Source organism: Hyaena hyaena, unplaced genomic scaffold, assembly GCF_003009895.1.
Source record: "Hyaena hyaena isolate Hyena2069 unplaced genomic scaffold, ASM300989v1 scaffold_19, whole genome shotgun sequence".
Lineage (NCBI taxonomy): Eukaryota > Metazoa > Chordata > Mammalia > Carnivora > Hyaenidae > Hyaena > Hyaena hyaena.
In genome coordinates this window covers 5,802,487-5,826,775 of record NW_024080651.1, presented here as the reverse complement: position 1 = coordinate 5,826,775, position 24,289 = coordinate 5,802,487, and the positions used below count along the sequence as shown (strand labels likewise).

At 39.5% G+C, this 24,289-nt stretch overlaps 1 protein-coding gene across 10 annotated transcripts in view; it reads left to right on the top strand.

Annotated features, from left to right (window-relative positions):
* Window positions 1–24,289, top strand: part of PRR14L (proline rich 14 like) — a 58,073-nt gene that overhangs the window by 26,845 nt on the left and 6,939 nt on the right. For 6 of the 10 annotated variants that reach the window (XM_039225858.1, XM_039225862.1, XM_039225855.1 and 3 more), the window contains 4 exons: window positions 8,762–13,949; window positions 17,905–17,976; window positions 18,632–18,803; window positions 19,384–19,490. In XM_039225858.1, coding sequence (XP_039081789.1) covers window positions 8,762–13,949; window positions 17,905–17,976; window positions 18,632–18,803; window positions 19,384–19,490 — 5,539 coding nt within the window. Of the gene's footprint in view, window positions 1–8,761; window positions 13,950–17,904; window positions 17,977–18,629; window positions 18,804–19,383; window positions 19,491–21,704; window positions 21,749–24,289 lie in introns of those variants that run through there. The other 4 variants (XM_039225859.1, XM_039225861.1, XM_039225856.1 and 1 more) reach the window with 4 other exon arrangements.

Below are 24,289 nucleotides of genomic sequence, written 5' to 3'. Positions count from 1 at the left end.
TTCACCCACATCTTAGCACAAAATTTAGTGTCTATTTGTTGAACTATACCTTCATTTAGCAACTAAACTGGCCTTTAAACAGAAGAATCAGGGGGCACCTGGCTGGCTCAGAGTACACAACTCGATCTCAGGGTTGTGGGTTCAAGTCCAATGTTGGGCACAGAAATTACTTAATTAAAAGAAAGAGACAGGGGCACTTGGGTGGCTCAGTCGGTTAAGTGTCTGACTTTGGCTCAGGTCATGATCTCGCGGTTTGTGGGTTCGGGCCCCATGTTGGGCTCAGTGCTGACAACTTGGAGCCTAGACCCTACAACCTGCTTTGGATTCTGTGTCTCTCCCTCTCTCTCTGCTCCTCCCCCACTTACTCTTTCTTCTCACTCACTGCTTTCTCTCTCAAAAATAAATAAACATTTTATTTTATTTTATTTTTTAAAAAGTTTTTAATGTTTATTTATTTCTGAGAGAGAGAACGAGAGCGAGCAAGCAGGGTAGGGTCAGAGAGAGGGAGACACAGAATCTGAAGCAGGCTCCAGGCTCTGAACTAGCTGTCAGCACAGAAGCCGATGCGAGGCTCGAACCCACTAACAGTGAGATCATGACCTGAGCTGAAGTCGTACACTTAACCAACTGAGCCACCCAGGCGCCCCAAATAAACATTTTAAGAAAGGTGGAGGGAATACTGAAGAATCAGTTATTTTCTGAGGAAATCTGCCTTTCCAGACTTAACCTAGTTTCTATCCACCTAAAAATCTGGTCCACATTGGACGTGGGTAAGATGAGCTCTTCTGAAATGTATCCTCAGATGAACTACTTTGTGACACTTTTCCTCCTGTCCTGGTAACCATTCTTCTTCAGTGACTTAAATTAGGAAAATGATTTTTCCCCTCAAAGTCACTGTGCAAGGTTCTCAGTTTGAGATGGAGGAACTTGGAAACAGCACCTTTACTAGAGTTTTTAGCAGCAGTGACCTAGTGCCTGTCTATGATATATTCTTCCATTCAATCCCCAAAGAGCCTTCTAAGGTGTCCCTTTGTTACACATGAGGAAACAGGCTCCTCTGTGCAGAGGCCTAGCCAGTCAGAGCAAGATAGAAAGGAAGGTTCTATGAAGGCAGGCCTGTGAAAGAATTGAACACACAAGCTGCCACCATGGATTTCAGTCAAATAGATGCTACAGTGTGGCCAGCATCTCAGCTCACTTTGCCAGGATTAAGATCAAGCATCTGTCAACCTGTCATTTACTAGAGAATTGAGAAGTAAATACTGTTTCTTGGAAACTTGGTTGTACATTCCCTCTGGGGACCCCAGCTTCCAGAATTTTCACTTTGCCCACACATATCCTAGTCCTGCACATATCAGATGTAAGTTTTCCTGATGAAAACTAGTATAACCTTTGTTATAGCAAGGTGTAACCTTTGTTATAGCAAGGTTGAACCTTGCTACCTTTGTTTTTAAGTGTCTGCTCTGTGGAATGCTGTGTAAATTACATAGTTCTATTTATATTTGTTTTGCTTCCTCTGAACGGGGGGGGGGGGGGGGGGGGGGGGGGGGGGGGGGGCACCTTGAAGGTCAGCACTGCAAAAATTTATAAATTTGCTGAGGAATGAATTTGGGTCCTCTGCACTGAGGTGTTCATCAAGTGAACCTAGGCTGCTATATTCTCCCTATGGTGTGTTATTTTTCCTTCTCTAAATAAATGTCCCAATGGGGTGCCTGGGTGGCTCAGTCAGTTAAGCGTCCGACTTTGGTTCAGGTCATGATCTCGCGGTTTGTGGGTTTGAGCCCTGCATCGGGTTTTGTGCAGGCAGCTCAGAGCCTGGAGCCTGTTTCAGATTCTGTGTCTCCCTCTCTCTCTCTCTGTCCCTCCTCTGCTGGAGTGAACACTTGTTTCTCTCTCTATCTCTCTCCCTCCTTCTCCCCCCCTCCTTTCAAAATAAATAAAGTTTAAAAGGAAAAAAGAGGGGTGCCTGAGTGCTTCAGTAGCTTAAATATCCTACTTCGGCTCAGGTCATAATCTCACAGTTCATGAGTTCAAGCCCTGCATCGGGCTCTGTGCTGACTGCTTGGAGCCTGGAGCCTGCTTTAGATTCTATCTCCATCTCTCTGTCCCTCCCCTGCTTGTGCTTTGTCTCTGTCCCTCTCTCTCTCAAATATAAAATAAAACATAAAATTTTTTTTAATGTTTTTTATTTATTTTTGAGAGAGAGACAGCATGAGCAGGAAGGGTCAGAGAGAGAGGGACACACAGAATCCAAAACAGGCTGCAGGCTCTGAGCTGGCCATCAGCACAGAGCCTGACGCGGGGCTCAAACTCACGAACTGTGAGATCATGACCTGAGCCGAAGTCAGACGCTTAACCAACTGAGCCACCCAGGCACCCCGAAAAAAATTTTTTTAAGGAAAAAATAAACTACGAGTCTATTTTTCAGAGTGGTTGTACCGTTTGGGATTCCTACCAGCAATATATGAGTTCCAGATAAGCAGGTGGATCCTTTTTCAACTCCTTTATTAATTCATTTGTAATTCATTTATTTATTTATTATTTTTTTAAAAAATATTTTTATTTATTTCTAGGAGAGAGAGAGAGAGACAGCGTGAGCAGGGGAGGGTCAGAGAGAGAGGGAGTCACAGACCCTGAAACAGGCTCCAGTCTCTGAGCTGGCAGTCAGCACAGAGCCCGATGCGGGGCTCGAACCCACGAACCGCGAGATCATGACCTAAGCGAAAGTCGGACGCTTAACCGACCAAGCCACCTAGGTGCCCCAATTCATTTGTAATTTAGAAAGCCACATGTTCAGTGGTCAGAAGAAGCTGAGGAAGTGCATAAGCTTGTAGGGTTGTTTGCCACTGTCCTCCTACCTACCACTGTGAGCCTCTACACAGGAGAGCTTCATTTTGTAAGACGTGACAGTATTGCTAACCCATTGCATATCTTTCTGAAGACGAGATATAGGGTATGCCAAAATGAATGTCATATTTAGTGTCCCAGTCTAACGACTTAATTTTTGATCCAAGAAAAGATTTTAATAGAAATAGTGTTAAATCCTTGTCAACCTCCAGCATCTCTGTCCCTAATTATGGTTATATGGAGATAACACCAATAAAAGTCTTCAAGTTTTCTTAGGTTACTTGTATTATAATCAGAGTGTAGTGTTTTTTTTAAAGACAATTTTACTGAGATATAATTTGTACATACTGTAAAGTTAACTTGTTTAAAATAAATTCAGTGGTTTTCTTAAATACAGAACACAACCATCACCACAATTTTTCATCACTCCCTAAAGAAACATTGTTTTGTACCCATTAACATTCATTCTTCATTCCCCATTCTTCCTTACCCCCAACCTCTTCCAGCCACTAATTTGGTCTTCTCTGTATAGATTTGCCTATTCTGGACATTTTATATAAATGAGACTTTACAATGTACAGTCTTTTGTGATTGCTTTCACTTGGCATAAAGATTTTTTTTTATTTTTTTAAACATTTATTTATTTTTGAGAGACAGAGTCAGAGCACAAGCAGGGGAGGGGCAGAGAGAGAGGGAGACAGACTGAAGCAGGCTCCACTCTCTGAGCTGTCAGCACAGAGCCTCCCGTAGGGCTCAAACCCACTAACCATGAGATCATGACATGAACCAAAGTCATACGGTCAACCGACTGAGCCATCCAAGCAACAGTTGGCATAAAGATTTTTAAGGTTCATCCATGAACTAGCATTTTAAAGTACTTTATTCATTTTTATGGCTGAATAATATTCCATCGTATCCATTTATCCGATGGATATTTGGGTTGTTTCCAACTCTTTGGCTATTATGAATAATGCTGTTGTCAGTATTTGCATACAGGTTTTGCGTGAACATAAGGTTTCAATTCTCTTGAATAGATACCTAGGAATAGAATTGGTGGGTTATGTGGAAACTTTGTTCAACATTTTGAGGAATTGCCAAACTTTTCCAAAATGGCTGAACTATTTTCCAATCCCATCAGCAACAGATGAAGGTTCTAGTTTCTCTGCATCCTGTCCAACACTTGTTATTTTCTGATTTGTTTTGTTTTAAATTATATCCATTTTAATGCATGTATCATTGTGGTTTTGATTTTCATTTCTCTGGTGACTAATGATGTTGAACATTTTTCAGTGTGCATTTGTGTATTTTGGGGGAAATGTCTATTTATATCTTTCGCTTTTTTTTTTTAACTTTTCAGATAATTATTTTTGGAGGATTTTGGATTTACAGAGAATCTGAGCAGATAGTATAGAGTTTCCATTAACCACGACCTCCCTACCCCCAACATGAACAATTTCCTATATTGATAATGTATTAGTAAATACATTTATTATTGTACAATACTGATACATTAGTATTAATTAAAGTTTTTTCAGATGTCTTTAGTTTTTACCTAATATCCTTTTCCTGTTCTGGAATCCCATCCAGAATACCATATTGCATTTAGTTCTCAGGTTTCCTTCGGCTCTTCTTGGCCGTGACAGTTTCTCCCACTTTCCTTGTTTTGAGGAGACCTTAAGAGTTTTGAAGGTTACTGGTCAGGTATATTGTAGAATGGCTCACCATTAGGATTATCTTCTGTTTTTATCATAAGACTGGGGTTATAGGTTTGGGGGAAGAAAATCACAGAGGTAAAGTGCCATTTTCATCACATCATATAAAGGGCATGTACTATAAACATGAAGTAGAGTTTGTGAGCGTTCTCTCTACTGTCAGGTTACTTCCTTCACCCCATTTCCATACTGTTCTCTTTGGAGAACTAAGTCACTAAGTACACCCTGAACCTAAGGAATGGGGAGTTAAACTCCTTCTGCCCATTTTTATTACTGAGTTGTGAAAATTCTTTATATATTCTAAATATAGGTCCTTTATCAGATAGATGATTTGCAACTGTTTTCCCCCCATCAGTGGGTTGCCTTTTCACTTCTTGGTTTTCCTTTGAAACACAAAAGATTTTAGTTTTGATGAAGTTCAACTTATCAGTCTTCTTTTTATCACTTGTGTTTCAACATCTTAGCTAAGAAATCTTTACCAAGATCATTAAGAAATACTCTTATGTTTTCTTCTAAGAGTTTTATAGTTTGAGCTCTTACATATAGGTCTCTGATTTACATTGAGTTAATTTTTGTGTATAAGACAGGGTCCAAATTTATTCATTTGCATATGGGTATCCAATTACCCTGAAACCATTCACCATTTGTTGAAAAGCTACTCTTCTTGGTCCCTTTGTCAAAAATCAGTTGACTATATGTGTTAACAGTTTATTTCTGACATACAGTTCTAATTCTCTTGCTCTTTATGTCTGTCCTGTACCAGTGCCAGACTGTTTCCATTACTGCAACTTTGTTTTTGAAATCAGGAAGCATGAGTCTTCCATCTTAGCTCTTTTTCAAGATGGTTTTGGCTATTATGTGTTCCTTGTATTTTTTTAAAAATTGCTTAATATTTATTTATTTTTGAGGAGAGAGACAAATTGTGAGCAGGGGAGGGACAGAGAGAGAGGGAAACAGAATCCGAAGCAGGCTCCAGGCTCTGAGCTTTCAGCACAGAGCCCGACATGGTGCTGCAACTCACAGACCGCAAGATAATGACTTGAGCCCAAGTTGGATGCTTAACTGACTGAGCCACACAGGTGCCCCTCCCTTGCTTTTTTTTTTTTTTTTTAGTTTCAGGATTAGTTTGTCAATTTCTGCAAACATACACACTTTTTAAGTGGTTATAAAACTACAAGTCTAGGATCTTCAGCTGAGGTCATGAAATGCCTGTTAGTCTAAGATGGGCCCATACCTCACAGAATACGTGTTTCACCCTCCAGAATATCTAAGTACTTTTTTTTTTTAAATGAGCCATATTTTCTTTATCCATTCATTCATCAGTGGATACTTAGGGTTGTTTCCATGTCTCTCACTCACTGTAAATAATGCCATAGTATACATGGGGGTATAGCTATCTTTTCAGAATAGTGATTTCATTTCTTTTAAATATATACTGAGAAGTGAAGTTTCTGGATGGAGTACACCTAATACTTTGAATAACTTCCCTAACCCTCTCATTCTTCATTCTGACAACATCTGTCAGGTACCTGATATGTGCCAAGGTCAGTGCTGGGTACTTGGTTCACAGTGATCTTTAAGATCCTGTTTCTGTGGGTGCCTGGATGGCTCAGCCAGTTAAGCATCTGATACTGGATTTTGGCTCAGGTCATGATTTCGTGGTTTGTGAAATCAAGCCCCACATCCGGCTCTGCCCTGACAATGTGGAGCCTGCTTGAGATTCTCTCTCTCTCTGCCCCTCCCCTGTCTGTCTTTGTGTGTGTCAATAAATACATAAAATAAAATGAAATAAAATGCTTTGAGATTTCAGTCAATGTGGTTAATTACAAAACAAGTAAAAGAAGGTACCTGAGTAGTGGCTCAGTCAGTTAAGTGTCTGACTGCAGCTTAGGTTATGATCGTGTGGTTCATGAGTTCAAGCCCCGCATCAGATTCTGCGCTGACAGCACAGAGCCTGCTTGGGATTCTCTTTCTCCCTCTTTCTTTGCTCCTGTCCCACTGTCTGCCTATCTGTCTCTCTGTCTCTCTGTCTCTCTCTCTCTCAAAATAAATAAACTTAAAAAAAAATCTCCAGATGAAAAAAGAAAACAAGTAAAAGAAGGGTACCTGGGTGGCTCCATTGGTTGACCATTTGACTTCAGCACAGGTCATGATCTCATCGTTTGTGAGTTCAAGCCCCATATCCTCTGTCCGTGCCCTCTCCCCCCCCCCCAAACAATCAATCAATCAGTCAATCAAGTAAAAGAGTAAGCAGTCCTTTTGTTTTCAAGCAGTACACAACCCCTGTACCCCAGCCAGCTTTCAGTGTTATAGCACCTGGAAAATGAGTGTTCCCCTACCCCCTCCCTAAGATTTTCAACTAAGTTTAGGACAGGTATTCTTTCAGCAGGTAAGAGCTCTGAGGGAGAATCTTGCCATAAGGGCTTTGCACAGTTATCACTTTGGAGAGGGGGCAAGAGTTTTGCAGTTTTCCTGAGAAGTTATAATGAAGGATTCAACTAAGATGGTGCTGGAACAGAGTAGAAGGCCCAGAATTTACACAAATGGCTTAATGAATGCCATAGTGTCTGGGGAAGAGATACACTAAACCATTTAGGGTAAATGCAGTTAGAAAGTCATAAATAGGATAGAATTGTCTGCTATGATGTGGAAAGTAGGCTGGTTTCAAAAAGACAAGTACCGTGTAGGGCATTAGGATTTTGAGGCTGTTTATGTTTTTGGAATCTCTGCAGACTTGTGGAATCCAATATGCATTTATCCATTGAGTATTTGCTAACTCCAAATATTTTTAGACACTGTGTCCTGTCCTAGCATAGTTATTGAGTTTATAATTTTAACCATTCTCAGGTCCAATAAGATAAGAAAGAAAGCAGAACAAAGGAAGAGCAGTTTTTCTTTAAATGGCAGGCACTGTACCAGGTGGTGGTTTACATGTGTTATTTAATTTAATCCTCAAAGTAGCACTTGAGTTAAGTGTACTTCTCATCTTTTTCAAAGGAGGAAACTGAGACTCAGAGAGGTAAGTAAGATCACAGAGCCCACCTGCCTTTAGAGTTCCTTTTCTGTCTCTCAGAATTGCTGCTGTCAGTATCAGTTAAGAAATGGATAAGGAAGCTCTAGGAAGACAATGGTGATAGCATTTGTTGGTTTAACCTATCTGTATTTATTTATTAATTCCACAGATTTTTTGAGTGCTATTATATACCAGGTATTATGCTGAGCAATTGGGAAAAAGAGAGACCAAGATAAACATGACCCTTACCCTCATGGAGTTTATATTCTAATGAGAATTAGCTCTTTAAGTTGAAGATTGATTTGCATTTAGCTTTATCTGTTTAGTGCAGGTATTTTTGTTATATATGTGTATGCATGCATATGTACATATTTACATGTATAACTTTTTGTGTGTGTGTGCTTTCTAAAAAGCACAAGGAAAAAAATTTTTTTTGTAGTTTAACAAGTTTAGGGAACTTCATAATGCATTTTACATCTAGGATTTCAGAGAAACTGTACAGTAAAACTTCTTTATGAATTGAATTTACATTCTTAGAAAGGTTTTTTGTTTGTTTTTTAATGTTTCATAATAGAAAGTTTTTAATTTATTGAGAAGTAGAGAGTATACTAAACCCACATGTCTGTCATTCAGCTTCAATAATTACCAGCTCATGACCAGCCTTGTAGGGAAGCAGTTACTGTAAGTAATTTGGTTCAAAACTAATACTCAACTTACGTATTAATCTCTTTAACATAGGTTTTATGTATAACTGTTCTTTTTTAAGGAGGTAATTTATGATTAATTTAGTATTATTCAAGTAATAAGATAGTCATTGAATAATATAAGCTATTATTGTGTGTCCACTTTATTAATGTTTTAGAATGGAAGCTTCTTAGGACTCTGGATTATGTATATGTCTCCATATTGTATTTAATTATTAAAGTATGTAAATACGTTTAAATAAGTAATACTAAGAGAAGAGTGTTAGTTCAAAATTAGCTATTTTCTGCCAAGTACACTCTTGGCCCTATGTCATATTTTGCATAAAAGAACAAAACCAATGGTACGGTGAACTAACTTTGTAATTTGCTTTTTGAGTTGGGTCTTTTTTGTCGCTGTTGGTTGCATGATTAAATTAATGAAGTTATGTACCACATGATTTATTTTTATGATTGCACACTTATTTGGATTTATTTCTCTTGGGCAGACGGAAATGTACAAATTACAACTGGAACTCTGCTTATATCTACTGAAGAAGTACAAGGTATGAAGGTCAATGGGACTAAGGCGGATTATAATGAAGGACACAAGAATGGCAATGTGAGTAAAGGTCTCTCAGCTGGGTGCAGCGAATACCCAGAAGTAGACAAAATCATGACCAGTGGCAAGGTTTCAGAAACCAGCACATTAGTTTCCCTAGAGCCTTTAACCTTGGTGGACCCTGGATTAACAGAATCATCTTCTAAAGAAAAAGAATGTGAAGAATTAAAAACTTGTCCTTCTTGGTTGTCATTATTACCAGGGAACAGTGCCATTTCCAAAGTGGACAATGAAAAGGAAGAGTTAAACCTTGTCTGTGAAGCAGATGACAATCACCAACAGATTCTTGGCCACCATAATGAAAACCACAGTTTTGCCCATGGCAGCCCCAAGGCCACAAGAAATGTAGTTTTCGTAGAACCCTTAGAAAAAAATTCTGACATTTCATATTTCTCATCAAGTTTGTCCGGTCCAGAATCCAAAACAACATGCTTAGAAACATGTGGCTTTGAAGGTGATGGCTTGCTGAAAGGATCTGCTAAGAAGACAGACAATTCCTGTTTTGATGGGAGTGATCAAGGCAAGAACTTGGCTACTAGAAGAGAAAATGAACAGTTTTTGAACCTCAGGAGTGAAAGAGGGGAACTCTTTCTTGTTAATGCCAGGCAACCAGAAGAGGATGCTAATGGTCATTGTCCTGGTGAGAAAGAGACTGTTGCCTCCCCAAAAGTGAATATTCATGGTAACTGTTGCATTCAAGGCAGTATCCGTATGGACAGCCCTGATTCTTTAGTGCCCGATTCTTTTACCGAAGCCACAGAAGTAATGTTAAAAAAAAATGATTTAAAAATCACTTTAGACACTCAAGGTGGCTTGACAAACCATGAGGACCATAGAGAAACTTCTGCTGATAGGAGCCATCCAGGCAGACACTCTGAAGAGAGCAGTTTTTCCTCCTTGATGCAGATTGAAGAGCCAGAACCGACAACCACTATAGAGCCCAATATGGTAACTGAAAAGATTTACAGTAAAGACTCTAACTCCTTAGTCTGCACCCAGGAAAATCTGGAAGGCAACACCCGGTTAAATGAAGCATCATATAATAAATTTCTGAATGAAAGAAAATCCCTTGTGAGTTTAATGCCAGAGGACCAGATAAGTCCTATGGATGAGGTATCAAAACTCAAGAAAGATATTGCTCAGTTACCACTATCCCTAGAATTTGATTACAGACCTGAGTCAGAGCAAGCTATACAGACCCCACTGGATGGTAGTTCACATTTAGATAAGCAGAACACTGCCTGTGAGATGAATGAACTTCCTCATACCAATGAACTGGTTATAAACAGAATAGAAAATGAATGTGCTTTAAATCAAGTGCCCCTTAATTCTCAAGACCACGCAAAGTTGCCAGCTAACAAAGAGATGCCTTTAGCAACAAGCGAGGATTCCCAGCAGAGCCATCACCCTCCATTAGAGGATGGAGCAGATGTCATTGCTGACACCCAGACCATTCCCATCAAAACAAAAATGAAAGACATCTCTCCATCAGGTGACAGAACCTGTGGTGCCTCTTCAAACAATCCCACCTTAAACATCAAACCAGGAAGCCTAGAAAGAAAAGACAAAATGGCTGATTCAGGAATTGTAGATCTACATTCCAGCCTTCTCTCAAGTAAGAAAGAAGCAGCAGCCTTACCTCAAGAGGTCTCTGCTATGGAATGTCGAAGTGTTCAGTCTCAGGATCTCGCTAGCTGTCATTGTGTAAATAAAAACGCACCAGAAAAGAGCATGTGTTCTGCTTGTGCTGCATTTGAGTCCATCCGTGTCATCCCAGAAGTTGAAAACTCTTTAATAACCAAGTGTGAAGATGCATTTCAACACAGCAGTGACCACTCCCAAAGAAGAGAAGACTCCTCGGAAAGTAGCACCCATAAAGTGGGTCACACATTGGAAGAAAATGAACTTGCTGGGGGAGAAACTAAAGGCAGCCTCCCAGGAAATAAGATCAGAAACAATTTGGCAGTAGGCATGTTAAATAGTGAAGCTTCAGACAAAACCATTCCCACCACCAGTCATACCCAACCCTGTGAGGAAGGTCTGAAAAGAGAGGGAAGGGATATACCAAAAGGGACTGTGTTTTGCAAGTATAACATCTCTGACTGTTCCACACCACAACTAAACTTACCTGCAAACATTCCAAGCCCTGAAAAAGTTTTGGACCAGTCTCTTATGATTATGTTCTCCAGTTTCAGAAACATGAGCCAAGCAATTGAAACTCTTGATCAAAAAGAAGATAAAGTTCTTGATACCCAGAGTAACCAGAACAGACCAGATGAATCCAGAAGTGAAGATAAACCAGCTAAGGAGACACTACATGGTGATGAGAGAGAGACTGTCACAGAACCTAACAGAGAGATAAGCCACAATCAAAAAGATCTGTTAGTTGGTTCAGGCAGTAACAACCCATTGTCTAGTGGTAGTTCAAAGAAAGGCGATTTGAAAGGAGACTTTGGACATATTTCTGGTTGTGAGGAGTCCACAGATGGTATGGTAGACATCGTCTACACAGACTGTAGTAATCAGTCTACAGAAAGCGTTTTGGACTTACAAGCATCTAGTACCCTTGTTGGTGGTGCAGGACAAGATACACTGACGTTACAGGATACCTCAGTGAATACTCTGCCTCAGAGAGGAAAACTGGATGCTGCATTTATTGGAATGATGGACCAGGACTCAGATTTTCCAGATGCTACTTCGTCTTTAGTAGAGCCTCTGGAAATTAAAAAATCATGTGAAAAGAAAGTATGCAGATCATTAAAAGGTTGTGAAGTGGAAATGTGTCCCGACACTTGTGCCAATGAGATAGAGTCTATTGCAGGTCATCAACCAAATACAAAAACATTGAATAGTATAAATGTGTCCTTAGATTATATTCGTCATGAACAGCAAATTAAAGAAGCATCCCAGAAAGAAACACAAGGAATAATTGAAGGATCAAGACTGAAAATAAATTTTGAGTTTGATAAGGAAAATACCTTCAGAATTTCCTCAGAAGAGTTACTGTCTTCTGGATGCCCAGATGAGAACCCTGTTCCCATAGTGAGCCTGAAATCTGTTGAGACAATGCCTTTGTATCTGTTTTCTCAAGAAAATTCAGAAAGTAACGTTAATAGTGGAGAAACTGAGCTGAAAAATCTTTTTAAACCAAAAGATGATAAAATCCTTTGTGAAAACGTAGAGCACTGCACAGTCCTGCTTGAGGCAAACAAAGGAGCACCAGGGGATGAGAGTAATTCTAGTAAAGGAATCAGAATAGACAGCAGTATGCAAAATTTGCCTTTGACAATGGAAACAGAAACTAAGTTGAAAGGAGAAGAAACTGAAGAACATCAGAGGGGACCCCTGGGTTACTTAACTGTCAGGGAAGAGTCTGAGGAGAGGATTACCAGAGAAGCTGGTCACAATAATAAACAGAGAGAGACTTCTCAGACCCACTCTAAATCTCAGAGGATGGTTGGTGATACTGAAGAGCAACAAAGCCAGAGGGCTTTGAACTACATGTTGCAAAATGAAGAGGAATGTGTACATCAAAAAGAAGCACACACAATATTGGGACGGTGTGAAACATTGAATATGTTGTCAGATGAAATGCAAGATAAGAACCAAACTAAGGATTGCAATGATGAGTCCACCACGATGAAGGAAATCCCCCTAGCAAAGCTGGACAAGGGCAGCACTGCTGCACAGTTTCAAAAGCTGGAAAATCCAAAGGAGGAAAGTTTGTGCTATCCATTAAAAACAGACATGGCATCGTGCACAGATCCTTGCCTTAGTGGCACCCCTCAGAAAGCACAAGACCCCAACTCTGCTGGATGTGATGAAATACACGGTGCCTTTGGGAACACTTCATATCAGAAAAGAGTGCTTCCCTTAAAGAAGCAGCCCCATCGAACATGTAAGAAAATTTCTTATCAGGAGCAAGTCAACATTGGGAAAAATATAAGTAAAATCAGAAGTTCTGTGTTTTTAAAGAGTTCTTCTGAAACCATCCCCACAAAAGCACACAGATTTCTTAATTCATGTGCTGTGTCTGCACCTGCACAATTGGAACCTGAAACAGTACCAACCAGGAGCTTAATTAGCCACGTACCAAAGCAGAAGGTGACTCCGTGCCATCCCTTGAGGAGCCTGAATGTTAGGAAGCTTACCAAAGAATCAGCCTTACTCAACAAGCTGTCCATTCTTGCCTCCAGACTGGTCCCAGCCACAAAGACCCAGAAACCAAGATATCGGCGATGTTCCTCTGAACTTCTTCCAGTGGCTAAAAGCTACAAGCGGCTCAGATACAAGAGGTTTCTGGATGGATTTTCTTACAATACAACGCAGCTGAATCCATATTTGGCAGCTAGTGGATGGGATAAGAGGCCTAACAGTAAGCCCTTGACACTTTATTCTCTTGAAGCCATCAAAATGAGCTTCGTAGATTTGAGCAACAAGGTGCCATCACTGCTATTTGGTTCCGAAATTTTCCCAGTATCTTTTCACATGAAATCAGGCTCTGAGTGCATGACTGAGTCCCCAAGGACTTTTCCTGAGCACTGTGCTCCAGCCAGGCTCGCCTTAGAAGAGGCCCCCAGGTGCCTGTCTCAACCTCCCAAATGGACCTTTTCTTTCTTCTTATCCCACAGTTGCCCTGGGATGGCCACATTCAGGGAACACACTGGCCCCCATGGTCAGGCATATGCCCAGGCTCCTTCACAGCCTCCAGGTCCTCTCCAAGACTATGGAGGCACCGCCATAGTCCAGAACAGAGCAAGCTGCTCTGTCCTTGGGCTTCACACGCTTCTAGCACTTTGTTCTCCTGGATGTTACCGAATCTGGACAAAAAAACGGAGCTTCTCCAGTCACATGCCTACAATGCAGAGGCTCTTCATGACCCAATTTACACAGGGCTTAAAAGGGTTAAGATCTCCAGCCTCCATAGCAGACAAGGTCTTCTGTTCTCTGCCCTACTCGGTGGGCCGAGTGCTATCCATTTGGAGCCAGCATGGGCCTTCTACCTGCCCCTTTGAAATCTCTACTCTGCATTCCACTCACAGCAAGCGGCAGCCAACTCTGAGCACCACAAACAGGTAATATCCATCTCCTGTTCTTTGCAAATGTCCCATGTTTGCTTTCCAACCTTTGGGGAAAGTTGAGGGCTGGAAATGCAAGGCTATTTAGAGTCTTTGTGTCTGTATATTCTGTTTACCATTCCAAGTCTATGCTGAGAAAATAGAGCCATAGTTCTTAAGCGTAGATCCCTCTAGTTTTCCTGCAGAATCTACTCCTGTATTTTTACCATTCTTTATTCTGTCCGTTTCATTCTGCAAACTGTCAACTCTTTTGAATCTCTTCTTTTTATCCTTGCCCCCACCTTGCAAAGAACAAACGCCATTACAAGTTAGAAGATTTATAAATAGTGACAAATAATGGCTTTATAATGTTACCTTGTTCACAAAATATATATAGCCAGCACTAATTCAGTGTTTTGTGTATCAATAGGGCACAGAATAAGTACTTTTTAAGTAAATAAAGTAATTATGTAGGTGTCACCAAATCTAGTTCACGACCCTCTGGATTTCTCTCTGGACCAGAAAGACTTCAAAGATTGGTATTTACATACTATAGTTGTACAGTTTATAGAATTTGAAGTGAATGGGAGAAGAGTCATTTGGCCACAGAATAGTTGAAAATAATTTCAATATCATTTTACCTTCTTATTAGAAATAATGGGAAAAAATTCTTGAATTATATCCCTAAAGATATGCTTTAGATATAATAGATAACTCTTCCTGTTTGTAATCCCTCGAATAAACAAACTTAATTTTTTAAAAATTGTCCCTTATCATTGCTATAGTTTAAAATTTTAACACCTACAAAGCCTTAAAATTCCTAACAGCCTGGGAGAGGCCTTGTTCTTATGTACCTGTGCAGCCTCTTATGAAGGATCATTCTGTGTCACTGTAAAGCTGTCTGACAACATATTGCAAAGTTCCCTGAGCATCTTAGCAGAAACCTAAAAAAATAAAACGGTTCCAGAAAAACACCCCAGAACCTCAACATGGCTGATTGAAATTGAAAGACTAATGCTATTATAAGTATTTATCCTATAGTTAATAGAAAAATGTTCTTATAATGCAGCCACAAAAAAATACATTTGAATCAAATTGTTTTAAATGAGGGTGTACTGCTTTTATTTTGTCTAGTTTGTCAGTATGCCTCTATAATTTCATAATCTCTCTGCTCAGGGTGTGACATGCAGCTTTAAATCATGTTACCTTCTTTAAACTATGTTCATGCCTGATGTTAGAGTACAGACTAGTTCTTCATTTCACCCTATGAAGGTGTATGGCCCTTTGGCTCTTTTACTTCTTCCAGAATTCTTTCCCTCCTGATTTTTGTGTATCCCAGTGTGGAATAGTTTCTCTCCCCCTAACTACTTGTGCCTAGTATTTTGTTTATTTATTTTTTTTAAAATTTTAATTCAAGTGGAATGTGGGGGTGGGGATGTTTGTAGGGTCTTTTCCTCCTTGTTGGCTCTAGAAGTGCCTTAACATTATATGCCGTGGCTTTGAGTTTAGAACTTTGCTGTTTTTCTAAACACATTTTAGAAATGTTAAACATGACTGCATGGCTCAGCAGATTAAGCATCCATCTCTTGACTTCAGCTCAGGTCATGATCTCACGGTTTGTGAGTTCGAGCCCTACATCGAAGTCTGTACTGACAGTGCAGAGCCTGCTTGGAACTCCATTCTCTCTTTCTCTGTCTGTCTCTCTCTCTCACACCCCCCTCCTCCTCTCTCTTCTCCTCTCTCTCCCTCTCTCTCTGTTCTTTCCCCACTTGTGCTTGCTTGCTCCCCCCCCCCATAAATAAACTTTTAAAGAATGTTAAGCATGATAAATTGGGTAACCCAGAAAGCAGGACTTAACAAATATTAAATTAATTTATGTTTCCATAGATTTGGCTGGAGGTGGGGCACAAGTGAACGAGAGACAGAGAAAAAGAATCCCAGGAGGAGCAGAGGGAGGGATGGAGGGGGGGAGAGAGAGAGGAGAGGAGCTCACCCAAAGCAGGGCTCTTATTTTACCTGAAGCAGGGCTCATGCTCACTGAACTGGGGCATGAGTTCACTCAGAACAGGGCTTAAGCTCACCTGATGTAGGACTCAAACTCACAAACCATGAGATCATGACCTGAGCTGATATCAGATGCTTAATGACTGAGCCACCCAGGCCCTCCATAGAATTTTTTAGAAGTTTTATATATTTAAGTAACCTACACCCAACATGGGGCTCCAACTCACAGACCCTAAGATCAAGAGTCGCATATTCCACTGACAAAGGTAGCCAGGTGCCCCCTCCCCCCCCACCCTCATAGAATTTGCTTATTTGAACTTTCTGCACTCTATAATATAGGTTGAACTGGCTTCTCTTTTTGCTGTTCTTATAGATGATGAGCCTGAAACACATAGCTTTTTCTAACCTAGATCACCCAACTGGTTAGTATTTCAGCTGAGCTAGATCTCGACCCAGGGTCTCCTGATTTCTGATTTGGTCAGCTGGTTTTCCAGTATACCAACCTGCCTCTTTCCTTTAATAGCACCCCTCAAGGAATCCTGAGTTGGTGCTAAACATTCTAAAAATCTGAATTATCTGTGTTTTCTAGACCTTGAGCAAATCTGCTAAGAGAAGATGGATTGTATTATGGTAGTCCTACAAATGCCTCCTTAATTAAACCTGTACTGAGTTCCAAATTCAGTAGAAACTGATGCAGGTTTTACTTTGAGAGGCACAAAAAACCTCTCCAGCATCTTGTATTGATGTAGCTATAAATGACGAATACCATTGCTTCAGTAATAAAAATAAAAGCTTGATTACAAAGGAGCTAACCCTGTTAATAGTTTTCTTCTATATAACCATGTTTTATGTGGAACTTGGCTTTAAAGAAAAGAGTTTTGGGGCACCTGGGTGGCCCAGTCGGTTAAGTGACTCTTGATTCAGTTCAGATCATGATCTCACAGTTCATGAGTTTGAGCCCTAAATTGGCCTCTGCACTGACTGCACGGAGCCTGCTTGGGATTCTCTCTCCCCCTCTTTCTGTTCCTCCCCCACCCCTACTCTCTTGTGCTCTCTCAAAATAAATAAACTTTAAAAAAGTTTCATCTCGGGGGGTACCTGGGTGGATCAGTCAGTTGGGCGTCTAACTTCAGCTCAGGTTATAATCTCACAGTTTGTGAGTTTGAGCCCCGTGTCAGGCTCTGTGCTGATAGCTCAGAGCCTGGAGCCTGCTTCAGATTCTGTGTCTCCCTCTTTCTTTTTCCTCCCCCGTTCATGCTCTGTTTCTCTCTCCTTCAAAAATAAATAAACATTAAAAATTTTAAAAATAATAAAAAAAAAAATTTTTTTTAATTTATTTCTGAGAGAGAGAGACAGAGACAGCATGAGTTGGGGAGGGTCAGAGAGAGAGGGAGATACAGAATCTGAAACAGGCTCCAGGCTCTGAGCTAGCTGTCAGCACCGAGCCCGATGTGGGGCTCGAACGCACGAACCATGAGATCATGACCTAAGCTGAAGTCAGATGCTCAACCGACTGAGCCACCCAGGCACCCCTAAAAATAGTATTAATATAGAGATGAATAATACAAGATTTTTTAATATGTAAATTATTTTTTAAATCTCTAATATATGTATTCAACAACTTCATTAGAAGATATAAGACTCCAAGTCATTCTTATTCCCTTCTTTCTCTTAATGTCCTTTCTTTATTTCTCTCTCTACCTTCTTTCCATATAAGTTAGAAAATAATCTTCCTGTCTGCCTGCCTCCATTCCTGTGATGGGCACATAAATGTAATTCTCATGACTGCAAGGTTGGGGAGGGGGGTGCTTCTTTCTGAATGAATGACATTTCTTATCTTCCAAGGGCCATATTGAACATCATGTGCTGTCAAAGGCATCAAAACCTTTTGAGTACACATAGTGGGATCAAAACTTCCTGTTGTTCTACTGTCTTAACCTATTGCTTCTCTACTTTTGCTTCACTTCAGCCACACCATGTTACCATATGTGCCTCTTCCAGGCATGGAAGCTACTTATAACACCAATGGCAGTCAGATGAGGTAAGTATCCAGTAGTGTCTGGTACATAACGGACGCTTAACTGACTGAGCCACCTAGGCACCCTACGCTATTTTTTTTTTTTTTATGTGTTTTATCTATTTCTGAGAGAGAGAAAGAAAGAGAGAGAGGCAGCGTGAGCAGGGTAGGGTCAGAGAGAGGGAGACACAGAATCTGAAACAGGCTCCAGGCTCTGAGCTAGCTGTTAACACAGAGCCTGACGCGGGGCTCGAAGTCACCAACCATGAGATCATGACCTGAGCCAAAGTCGGATGCCTAACCGACTGAGCCACCCAGGCGCCCCATCTATTTCTTGATCGTACAGCTAACTTCATTGCTTGTGTGGGGTTGATCTCATCTGAGCACAGTCCATTTGTTCAGTTCACTAAATTTCTTTTTCCTCCAAAAAGTCTTTTTACATTTTTCCTCGTAAAACTGCTCTACACCATTGAAAATGATTTTATTCTTGTAAGTTTTTATACATGTATACACAGGCTATGTCCAGAAGTAACTAGAAAACAGGTTGACTGTAAATGTCATTGCTGGAAAAACAGAAGATCTTCAACCTTAGTCGGATGTTAAGAAATTGAAAGTGCCCAGGTAGAAAGTGAAACCCATCTCATATTTTCCTTCTCTGTTTTTCTCTCCATGGTGCTAGACTAGAGCCTCCATTCCCTGCCTTGGTACCAAAGTCTTGCTTAGTAACAGACTCAACTGTCAGCAAGCTCCTGCTTTCAGCCTCTGAGTTCCCGGTTCCTGGATTTGATGAGCTAGATGATGTGGGAGCAGCATGCCCCCATCCACAGAGCAGCCCTCCGGAACAGAAGGAGGTAAATGTAAAGTGCTGGTAGAATTGGGAGTGGTACTAGATGTGTCTATTGAGGACCACAGATCACATGATGGGTACACAGGCCTCTAAGTGTCTTTGCTTATCACTGTTAGCTTCAGCTGAGTGCTAGAGATTACCAAGACAGGAGTTTTTCTCCTTGGCCACAGAAAGGCTACTCTGGGTCTCTTAATCTGCATTGTTTTCCAGATCCTTTTTTCTTCATGATAGCATTTAACAGGGTTTAGAGAGTGAGTTGGACCAATGAGGTGCTTCATGCATTCAAAGATGAGTGAACAATGATGTTCTTCAGTTTTGCAAACTCTCTCTGTCTCCAGCAGTTGATAGGCTTTCATATTGTTAATCTCAATATCTGAGCTGAATGGGTGATTCTCTTCCAATAATATAAAGGGAGCAGTTGCTGAAAACACTGTCAGCGGGAGTAAGGGTAGATTTGTCATAAACTACTTATTAGCATCATCTGTAAACTGAAGCAGCAAAATCTTGAGTGTCAAGAAAAGAGGCTTCATGTGTTTAAAATGTTTTATAACTTAACCATCTTTCTTCTTAACGGTTAAAAATAGGCTGAGCCAGAGAAGAGACCAAAGAAAGTCTCACAAATTCGTATCCGGAAAACCATTCCTAAACCAGACCCTAATCTTACCCCCATGGGCCTTCCTCGACCCAAAAGGTGAGTTCCTTCTGTAATACACATAGGTTCATGTTTTTGGAAAATTGTATGGCACGATATAATGAGCCTTTAAATGGTTATATACTCTGAGCTGTTTATCATACTTCTAAGAATTTATCCAAAAGAATTAATTGGTAATATGGCCAGAGATTTATGTGCCAGGGATATTGTAATGCATTCTTAATCATTTTTATCAAGTTCACTATGCCAGATATTATGCTGTCCCTTTGTATAGATAGTCTGGTCATCCCCCAGTGGTGTTGGGAGGTAAGCACTATCATCACCCTCAGGTTTAGATGAGGGTGCTGAGGCTGAGTGGTTATGACACCTGTGTTAGGCCATGGTATCAGTCATGGCACAGGTGGTTTCCGTCTTGCACAGGTTTTTCCCGACCCTACAGCCCAAGCTCACAGCATTCTATGTACAAAGTTTAAGAGGGACCTGAAGGTCATGAGGAAAAGAAGTTTAATTTTTTTTTTTTTAAGAAAATGCCAAATCCATGCTATGGTCTCCATCATGAACTTTAAAAACTTGGCTTCTAAAGATTTATTTTTTATGACAGAGATAATTGCTAACCCTATAAAGAGAAGTGGAAAGAAAAAAATTACCAAATTATGTATTTGCTGTAATATATACTACACAAACACACTGTGAAATTATAAATATTTTAAAAAGATCTCCAGAGTTATATTTTCTTGTGGTGGATTTCACTCCTTCATGTCTTTTTGGCAAATGGAATCCTAACAGTGGTCCCTTAAGTAACCCCAGGGTAATTTACTGAAATTCCCTGAGTGTCAAGAACACATCTGTAAAATGTGAGTAAGAATTCCCAACACTTAGGATTACTGTACAGTCCAATTGAGTAAAAAATGTGGGGGCACCTGACTGGCTCAGTGGTAGGGCCTGCAGCTCTTGATCTCAGGGTTGTAAATTCAAGCCCCTAATTTAAAAAAAAAAAGGAAAAGGAAAAAATGTGTCCTGGTACCAATTGTATTGCTTCACCAGCACAAATGCAATAGTTACTATGATCATAATTGACATTCCAGTTTTCCCACATGGTTTTGTCTTAATATATTTTTATCTCACAGTTCTTTTATTGATCATCCTACCAAGTCTTTATAAGAGAAATGTTTAAAATATTTCAGATATCTCAGGTTGAATAGTACTTATTAGTAGTGAATGATATAGGATTCAGAATCTTGCATTTATATGTAGATTTAACTTCTAAAAAGTCTTTTACATATAAGTATGTTGTTGGGAGTGGAGAAAGTTTTAATACAGTAATGACATTCAGTCCTTTGAACTTCTTTCAAGTGTGATGCCAAAAAATCACACAATGATCTATCAACAAATTATATTTAATGATTTATCACCTAATTTTTTTGAAAGCAAAGGATTAAAAAGTGCTGACTCATATAGGTCTGTGAAGGCATTGAAGCAGCGAGTATCTCATTGTATGGCAGTACACCAAAAAGATCTAACCAGTAAGTGTCAAATGCCTAATAATCTTACGTTAGTCTTTCACTTAGAGATACTTTATTTAATCTAATATAGTGAAAGGGGCTGAATAAGATTTTTAATTAAACCTTTGCCTAAGATATATTTTGATAAAATGCCTTTATTCAGATACTCTTTTGTCAAAAAATCTTCAAGTTATAGATTTAGTGCATTATATTTATCAAAAAAGCCTTGACATTTAACTTTTTTACTTCTTTTTGTTTAAATATACTTGACACAGTGGAGTTGCCTGGGTGGATCAGTTGGAACCATGATCTCATGGTTCATGAGTTTGAGCCCTGAGTCAGGCTTTGCACTAGCAGTGTAGAAACTGCTTGGGATTCTCTCCCCTCCCCCACTCACACTCGCTCTCAAAATAAATAAAAACTTTTCAAATATATACACTTGACACAATGTTACATTAGTTTCAGGTATACAACATAGTGATTCAGTAGGTCTGTACATTATGTTGTTGCTCACCACAAGTGTAGCTACCATCTGTCACTATATAGTGCTATTATAGTGCCATGGACTTTAATTCCCTGTGCTGTACCTTTTATTCTTGTGACTTATTTATTCCGTAACTGGAGGCCTGTATCTCCTACTCCCCTTCACCCATTCCACATTCCCCAACCCCATATTAACTTAGTTGGCAAAAACAATTTTTGTTATTCAAGCCCATCAGCTAAATCATTCTTCCTATCTTTTGTTTTCCAGCTCAAGTAAATGTGTTGATTTGCACCTTTAAGAAAATTATATAAACCATTGATAGAGAAATAAATTATGGAACACATCTTATAAGATAGATTTGTGAAAGTCATAAGTCAAAATTAAAAGCGTATGTAACAAATATGCATTATTAAAATTAAATAAATTAAAATTAACAAAAATGCATTATTAAAACAACCTGATAATGCTGTTTCTCATTACTGAATTTGTAACAAACCAGTGTAATGTGTAGCGAGAATAATAAACTACAAAGTGAAGAGTATGGTAGAAAGCATGATATTGCCTCAGTAAATGTGTATGCAACCTTGAAACAAACTGTTATTGGACTTGTAAGAATAATTAAGAGTCATAAAAAATCAGGAATAAAGCTATTTGTGTAAATCTTAGGATTGCTTCAATATTTAACGTAGGAGAAAAGTGTATTGTGAAACCAACTGGCATGGCAGTATCCAGGAGTAGAAATTATTTTATAAGATGAAATAATAATAAGGATTAAATAATTGAATTAAATATTTATATAATTTGTTAAAAGTTTATCCTTTAACTAGGAAATTACTTAAAATTTTTGTATGTGGGTTTTACACCCTTCATCTTCAAATGTTTGATAGTCCTGTGTGTATATATATAAAGTCAGGGACACCTGGCTGGCTCAGTTGTTTATGCTTCTGACTTCAGGTCATAGTCTCGTGGTTCATGGGTTCGAGCCCCACATCGAGCTCTGCACTGACAGCTCAGAGCCTGCTCTGATTCTGTGTCTGTCTGTCTGTCTCTCTTTTACTCTCTCAAAAATAAACATTTAAATATATATATATATAATATATATAAAGTCCAATTAAATAGAACAGAGTGATGCCGCAGCAGAAACATACAGATTGGTAAAACAAAGTAGAAAGTCCAGAAATAGACCTGAACACATAGAGAAATTTAGAATATAACAAAGGTGTCCCCTCAAATCAGTGGTAAAAAGATGCACTGTTCAGTAAAGTGCTATTGGGGCAACTGGGTAGCCATTTTAAGAGTAATAAAGTTGGATCTGTACCTCAGACCTTTCACCATAAGAAATTCCAATGAATCAGATTTAAGTAGAAGCAAATCAGACTTGTAAAAATACTTGAGTAAACCATAGGAATTTTGTTTTTTTATGTAAACTCCAACTTCAATGTGGGGCTTGAACTCAGCCCTGAGATCAAGAGTCACATGCTACACTGACTGAGCCAGCTAACTGACCGCCCCTGGCCATAGGAAATTTCTTTTTTTTTTTTTTTAAGCTTATTTATTTATTTTGAGAGAGTGAGAACACATAAGCGGATGAGGAGCAGAGAGAGAGGGAGAGAGAAATCCAGGCAGACTCTTGATTTCGGCTCAAGTCATAATCCCAGGGTTGTGGGACTGAGCCCTGTGTTGGGCTCTCCATGGAGTGTAGAGCCTGCTTACGATTCTCTCCTACTCTCACGTGCTCTCTCTCTCTCTCTCTCTCAAATTAAAAACACATGTAACACACACAAAATAAGATGCACTGCTTTATATGTTTGTATAATCAGTGTCTTAAGATAATGTTATACTAGAGCTGAAATTGTCTATAGAGTGCTGCCATTTGTATAAAATAGTAGAAGTTTCAGAGGAATGGAAATTCCTTAAGAGTTCTTTGTTTTATAGAGACCACTTCTGCAGCCATGTCTTCTATAAACAGTTATAAATGAGAGACATGCTTGCTTAAAATCAGAATTTGAACCCATCCCCAAATGCCTGATGTTTTCTCTTTGGCCATATTTATAGACTTGTTCTCTCCACCTGAGAGTATAAAAGTCATTGTTATTCAAGAAGCAGTTTGGTAATCTTAGGTATTAAGTGTCCCCTGGTCATTTTCTAGTCCAGAAAACAGATACCTTGAAAAACTGTTGCTATATTCTCCTTAGTGTATATATCAGCACATCTCTGGCTCAAGAGCACACCTTATGCAAGGAGTTTTCAGTGTTCTGAAACTGCCTTCCTCATGATGGAAATTATAAAAACAAATCAAATGATGAGGGAGAGAGGACACACCAGATAAGACTTTCTCTAAAACCACTCTAGGCAAGGTGGGCTCTCCATAGAAAGTGTCTGTGCTTTTGAGACAGCCTGTTCATTTCCAGTGAGTGTAGCCTCGCTGAAGAAGCCAAAGTTTGGTGAGAGGCCAGGAATTCCAGAATCTGATCTCTGCTTATGGATCTTCACCTCAGCTCAGAAACAATGTAGATACATACTCCCCTGATTTGCAAGTCAGAATGACTGTTGGGGAGGCTCATCTTTCACTCTCCAACTGCCCATCCAACATCTTTAATGTAGCAGTTGCTACTGTTAAGAACCAAAGTATCTGTCCTCTTTTGGAATGCCAGTGCTAAATCGCTATGAAGAAATTGTATACTTATTATTATTTATGTAAATTTTCCACAAGCGTGTTCTCTGCTGAATTGTAATTGAACCAAACCGAATCTCAATTATGATTTTCAGAAAGAAACTAAAACAGTGCCAAAAAGTTAATTAACATGCTTTGCAGACTCTGCTCTTCTTATCTGAATGAAACAAGTTTAAAA